Source organism: Protobothrops mucrosquamatus, unplaced genomic scaffold, assembly GCF_001527695.2.
Source record: "Protobothrops mucrosquamatus isolate PMUCROS unplaced genomic scaffold, P.Mucros_1.0 scaffold_256, whole genome shotgun sequence".
NCBI lineage: Eukaryota > Metazoa > Chordata > Lepidosauria > Squamata > Viperidae > Protobothrops > Protobothrops mucrosquamatus.
The window spans coordinates 1,444,405-1,451,408 of NW_015386332.1; the positions used below are offsets into that span (position 1 = coordinate 1,444,405).

General features: G+C 42.6%; 1 protein-coding gene across 2 annotated transcripts in view; it reads left to right on the forward strand.

The window, feature by feature from the left end:
* The first annotated feature begins 2,636 nt into the window (after window positions 1-2,636).
* RTN4 (reticulon 4) overlaps window positions 2,637-7,004 on the forward strand; it is a 39,431-nt gene continuing 35,063 nt past the window's right edge. The window contains exon 1 of one of the 2 annotated variants that reach the window (XM_015831433.1): window positions 2,637-3,221. In XM_015831433.1, coding sequence (XP_015686919.1) covers window positions 2,681-3,221 — 541 coding nt within the window. In that variant the 5' untranslated portion in view covers window positions 2,637-2,680. The remainder of the gene's footprint in view (window positions 3,222-7,004) is intronic. The other variant, XM_015831438.1, reaches the window with a different exon arrangement.

Consider the following 7,004-nt stretch of genomic DNA (forward strand, 5'->3'; position numbering starts at 1 on the left):
TAACACTTGACTTTTCATGTTTCTTCATTCAAATTTTCATTCTTATTTATATACCTTTTCCACAAGGATTGAAGTTTACCAATTTTAAAACATAAACTAAAGCAGTTAATCTTTAGTAGAAGATACATATATTAAAAATGCACGGGAGAAAGATTAAAAAGGATGCCTCCCTCATTCATACTAGAATAGCCTGAGTAAAAAGATGAAATTTCAGTAGGCATCTAAATAATGTATTTAGGGGGATGGGAAGAAAATAGGTCAAAAGTGGGAAGTATTGCTGAGAAGCCAGTCTATGGTAGTCATGAAGTGACAATCCCCCAAACAGATGAACTCACAGAAAAGTTTCAATTTTAGTAATTAAGTTATTGTGCAGGTATCTAGAGGTGAAGCATTAAAACCAGGAACACATAGAATCACAGTAATTCAAACCTACATTTACCCACAAAGACAACTGTAGCTAGACAATCTGCTTAAAAAAGTGCAAACAACCAGCTAAAGCTGATAATACTCATAGGCCCAAAGATTACTTGCACTGCCAGTGACAATAACTGTTAAGAGTATTTTAAAATATGTACCTATTCCTTCTGTGGGATTATAATAAGCTATAGTAAGTATAGAACAGATTTCTCAGTTCCCATAGCTTGGCTCCACTCACTCATAAGGTTTTTAATCCTGTCAGGTTTGATTTATCAGCAATTTATCAGTATATCCAGACAGATTCAGAGTATCCCTGTTATGGAGAAATATGCCAGCATATTAATGGTACCTGGCCCTAAACTGCTTTATTTTTGTATTTATAAAGTTGGTTCCATTGAGTTTAATAGAATATACTTCCTCATGATAAATCTGCAGCTTTGCACTGTTGAGCTCCAACATTCAGTGCAGGTTCCTATGTCCCTTGTGACAGATATTTTCAAGGTGGAAAGTCCACTTTGCAATATAAAGATAACCAACTCTTTATGTCATAGCCTCTGGTGCTACTAAATGTATATTGGAAAAAGATGAATTCAGCACAAATGCTATTTTAATTTTTAATATTTTTGCAAGTTATGCTAAAATCAACACTTTAAACTTGGAATATAAGATAATAACTTGGCTCATCTGAGTTAATGCAGCTTCTCATGTTATACAACAAATATTAGTTGAATATAAAGAATGGATTAAAACAGTTTGATTCATATTGCTTTGGTGAAATCTTCAGTTCATAGGAAACCTTCTGCCTCAGCACAATTTCAACCTCATCTGTTAAAGTTTCAGACTGAAAGCTCTGGAAGGCCTCAGTCTAAAGGTGTATTTCTCAAACTTGGCAACTTTTAAGATGTGTGAACTTCAACTTCCAGAATTCCACATCTTAAAAGTTGCCAAATTTGAGATACACTGATCTAAGGGGAGTCCACTAAATTTTAACAATAATCATATTTGCTCATCAGCATGCAGCCTCGGTCACAAAGTAACTACAAGCCCTTGACCTTCAACAGCTCATTTAGTAACTGTTCAAAGTTACAAAGCAAGGCACTGAAAAAAAGGACTTATGACCATTTCTACACTTATTGACCTTTGCAGTATCCCCATGGTCACGTGATCAAAATTCAGAGGCTTGGCAACTGACTCATATTTATGACCGTTGCAGTCCTGGGGTTATATGATCACCTTTTGTGGTCTTCTGACAAGCACTTTATGGGGAAGCCAGTTCACTTAACATGTTACTAATTTAACTCCAGTGAGTCACTTAACAACTGTGGCAAGAAGAGTCGTAAAATGGGGCAAAACTCACTTAACAAATGTCACACTTAGCAGCACAAATGTTGGGCTCAATTGTGGCCATAAGTCAAGGACTACCTGTACACTAAGATACACACAGCGTTACTTCTGAGTCGTAATTTTTTTTTGTTCAAACATGACTCTGCGGCATGGTGTTAACTGTTTAATGTGCATGTATCTACGAGCTCCTTTAGCTTTATGGCACCTCGTGAAGCACTTAGCAGTGAAGGCAAAATTGCAAATGAATACAGCTGGCCCTGGCTTGCACGTGCACAGTCTCCAAATTCTTCCTGCTCCCCCACCACCCCCCGCGTGCAACTGTGAGTGCGTAGAACCCTTCCGAGCTCGGCGCCGAACTTCCGTCTTCCACCTTACCGCTATATCCTACCAGCAACACTGCCCTCATCTCGCCCAGCCCAACTGCTTTTCTTTGCCAAATAATACGGTAGAGAAGAAAAGCGGGCAGGGCTTCCTCCTCCAGGAACTGCAGTTCTCTCCTCCCATTGGCCCACTGGTTATCTTTCTCTGTCCGGGTAGGCTGGAGGCAGAGAGGGTGGGGCGAAGGGAACCGGGCGTGCCTTCTCCGCGCCTCGCGCAGAACTTGCAACTTTGCGCGCGCGCCTGTAACCGCCTTCGATGACTCAGTAGGGCGTGGAGGCGGCGGCGGCGGCGGCGGCGGCGTGTTTGGCGCGGCTCGCTCTCTTCTCCCGCGGCGTCGCAGCAGCAGCAGCAGCAGCAGCATCTCTCCCAGCGGCGGTGGCTGCGCAGCCGCCCGCCTTGTCTGGCTCTCTCTCCTCCTTCGCCTCCGCCCATCCTCGCGCGCCAAGCTCCAGCCCTTTTCCCCCCTCTGCTTTTTATCTCTCGGCAGTTGTTATCGCTCGCTCATTGTTCCCGAGGAAAGAGCCCGGAGGAGACCAACATGGATGACCCGGACCAATCCCCCTTGATCTCGTCTACCACGGCCGCGCCAGAGCAGGACCGGCGGCAACCGCAGCAGCCCCTTTTCCAGTACCAGTTTGTGAGGGACCCGGAGAACGAGGAAGAGGAGGAGGACGACGACGACGACGAGGAGGAGGACGACGAAGAGCTGGATGACGAGCAGCTGGAAGTGAGGGAGAGGAAGCCCGCCGCTGCGCCTCCGGCCCCTCCGGCGCCCACCTCCTCCCCACCGCTGGTGGATCGGGGTGCCTCGGGGGAGCAGCCGCCCAGCCCGCCCCCATTCCCCCAGCCCGCTTGGGTCACTCCCCCCGTCGTCTCCACCAGCACCAGCCCTGTCGCTGCCGCCTCCAAGGGCGCCCCTACGGGGGAGAAGGAGAGGGAGCCCCCGCGCAGCGCCCCGCCGCCACCTCCGCACTGGGAAGAGCCCCGCGCACCCGCCATCCCTCCCCGGAGCGCCCCGCTGCCACCCAAGCGAGAGGAGCCCCCGGTCGCCAAGAAGGGCGCCGCCCCAGGCTCTCCCGGTGAGTGGACGGCGGGCGAGCGGTCCAGAGGCGGGCGGCTTCCGGACGCTGGTGCCCCTTTCGGCATCGCCCAGCACCGTCTAGCCCGCTAAGAAAGGCAGCCCAACGTATCTGGAGGAGCGCCAGCTGGTGGAAAGCATTCCCGGAAGATGCCCGAGGGGCGTGGCTGGAGGGGGGGGCCTTTGTGATGAAGGGATGGTCGTGTAAAGCGCTTGAGGCCAAATTGTGTGTGTGTGTGTGTGTGCGTGTGTGTGTGTGTGTGTGTGCGCGCGTACAGGGCGTGGACCCAGTAAGTTATGTTAGCGTGGCTTTACAAGGCCCTGAAATACGTGCGGTGGGAATAAACGACTTTGAAAGGAAACGGCCGGGGATGTGAGTATCGGGGGAGGTGGTCTTTGGAAGTACCGTTTTTCTTTGTGTGTTGGGGCAGAGGGGATCGTCGCCGTCAGCCCCCAACTTGTAAAGCAGCTTGTAAGATGAGGGTGGATTGGTAGCAGTGTGGTTCAGAAAAGGGCTTAAGAAGTGGAGAAAGATAAAGAGATCTGAAAGGAAAGAAAAAAGGGGAAGCATGCTTTGTGGGTGTAAAGATTTGGGGGGGGGGGTTCAAGTAGTTATTAGGGATGCGGTTTAAGCTTGTGACCATGCAAGGAATTAGTAGAAATTGGAAGTGGGTCATAACTCTGTTCTGGTAGTTAACCTAGGAAGGATCCTCTGAGAAGGAGAAGAGACCTTTTTAAAAAGGAATCTTGGAATTTGGATAGGATGTTGTGAGGTTTATAGATTATTTGCTGGAAGCGTGTTAAGGTTTGTATTGTGGAGATTCTGCAGTGAGAAGATGGGTGTGGCAGGAGACTTTGTGGGCATGCAGTGTGCTTTGTCAAAGCAGTCTCATGCAAGGGGGATTTGCTGATAATATGTTACTGTTCTGCTTGAAGTATAGTTAGAAGCTGTTGTAATTCTTGTTATTTATTACACCAAATGGCAGCTTTTCCTTTGTGTCTAGAGTCTATTAACATTTTTCCTACCAGAGATAATGTATGCAGTCTTCAGGAATGTATATGCCAGTGTTGTAGGAAATAATAAGGATGTTATAGGACTAGTTCTGTCTGCCACAGTGATGTAATCCAGCATGCTGGAAGAATGCTCACAAAGAGGGAAGGTGAAGTAATTGCTTCCCCCCCTGACGTTTTGATGCTTAACCATTTTAATGGTCACAACTGAAAAAGACTGAATCCCCCCCCCAATTCTTTTTTTAATTCTTATTTCTTAATTCTAATTCTTATTTTTTAATTCTTATTTCTTCTCCTTCTCCCTCCCTCCTTCGCCCTTGGATTAGATGATCTTTATAGATTCTAGAAAACTTTTTTTTTTAAGTCTGTCCTGTGTAGGCTACTGTATGTAGCTCTGCAAGGGGGAAGGTTTTGCAGGCTGACTGAAGCTTCAGGCTTCACCAGACTATTGTTACTGAAAGCCCGCCTTCTCTGCGCATACACTGGATTAAGAATCTGAATGATGGCTCTAATTCTCCTATAGCAAGCAGTATTTGGAATGAGAACTCCCCTTTCTGTATAAAAAGCTAGTAAATTAGCCCATTTTTTATCATTGTCTTGGCCCTAAACAGACCACTATGCAGTATTTTCTGTTTGCTTCTTTAAAAGATGCTTTTGCATTAGCAAATTTAATTAAAAAATCTATACAAAATAGATATTTGGTAGACCCGGTGCCTCACCCAACAGATAAGATATATATCCTCCCTGGTTTCTGCTGACAGGAGTAAGGAGGAACCTGTGGCTCAAAAGGGTAATACAGCTGCCTAACATGCAAGCTGCCCAGGTTCGAATCCCTGAAGGGTGTGACTAGCTGATGAGGGCAAATGAGCCTGAAATAGCTATACTAGTCTCCCACTAACTCTTTGTCAGCCACAAAATTTTGAATTTATAGTGTTCACAGTATGTGAGGTCTGCCTGCAAAACATGCTCCTAGATTGGAGCAAAACACCCAACAGATAAGATACAAAATAGAATGTAAATATGTACACGTGAACATCAAAAAGCATACCATACTGTGACACTATTAACAATGGAAGAAATTTCCAAAATAAGTGTTAAATACTAGCAATTAAATTGAGCAAGAATTAATAGTTATTTAATAATAGCCTAAAATCATTTTTAAAATGATAGACAAATACTTGATGTTTTATATATGTTTTTGTTTAGAAGTCTTCAATGATCAGAAATCATATAATTGCAAAATACTTGTTTTAAAGTATGGTTTTTAAGGCATACTATGTGTATTTGTAGCACTATAGTTATTAAAATCTCAAACCACTGAATAGGAATTGCATAATTTCAAGTTCAGTTACAAATGGAATTAACTTGACACCCTGAAATGAAACACAGTAGCAAATATACTGATAACATAAATATTTGTTGCAGATTTTTCTATATAGTCAGTGGAAAGCTGAATAAAAATCTGTATTTGTACAATATAGATGGAAGTTGTCAGATTCTTTAGCTGCTTAAGGGGAATAGCAACTTTTTTGAGCTGTGTTTGAAATATATATGTCAAACGATTAGGCAAGATATTTCCTTTGAACCAACTTTGATCTTTATAATTTCATATCCATGTAGTTTCTTGGAAATAGTATATACATGGCTTAATATGCTAAGATTATATTTTACTTCTCTATTTAGCTTCCACCCTTGTATTTTTCGGTGGTCACCTGTTCAAGAATTAGGTATTCATGAGGCATAATCCAGCTTAGATTTCAGATAACATTGACCAGATGTCACTTGCTGAGACAAATAGTCACACTCACCTTGATTTAAATGAAGATAGAAGCATGCTTATACAGCTTCTCAGTTGTCAGTTCCAACTATCAGTGAGGATTAAGTCTATCATACAACAGACTTCCCTTTGTACAATTTTGGTCAGATCATTTTATTACACTTCCCCTATACATTTAAAATTAGGGATTTGAGCTAATGCTTTTTATGAGTCATATTTTCATTATGATGGAACAATTTGTAAGGATAAATCTTATGCTATTTTGTGAATGCATTAGGATGAGAAATATTCTGGGAACCAAAATGTAAGAGAAAATAAGCTATTTCAAATTCAAAGCAAATAGAAAATATTCTTTTAGTTCATTAACGAGAAATATTTGGAAGTATAACTTGCAGTGTAGTGAAAAACAATATTAGTAATCTTGGAATAGCTTTGGAGGGAAAAGCTTTCATTCTCTTGAAGGCTTTAATTGCTATCTAACTAGCAAATTCAATGTGTTGGATAACATAGGTGCTCTGCTCTCATAAGACTATTCTCCTGGGACAGTTGAACGTTTCTGTAGCAACTTTGAATGTTTAGGTGAGGATTTTTTTCCTTGATATATATAATGTCCACAATTGCAAAATAGTTATTACTATACAAATCCATATGAATTTTGTACTGGTCTTTCAATGATTGATAGCAAATATGCAGACTAGCCCTGGAATCTGCAAATAATTTGATTTTAATTGTTTTGATAATATTTTCTAGATATTTGTGTGTAGAGCTTGCTATTGAGAATCCCTCACAGCCATATAGGTCAAGCTTTGCTGACTTCCTTTCATTTGTTCCTGAGGATGCAAAGCTGAAGCTCCAGTTTCTAGAAAATTAATCCCAAGAGAAGCTTCCTTTTACAGGATATTTTTAACCCTTGTTTGAAAGCTTCCACCTCATAATCTCACAGAATTTCTCAATATATTCCTGATCGGAAGATTTTCAAAATAAACTGTTTCACTT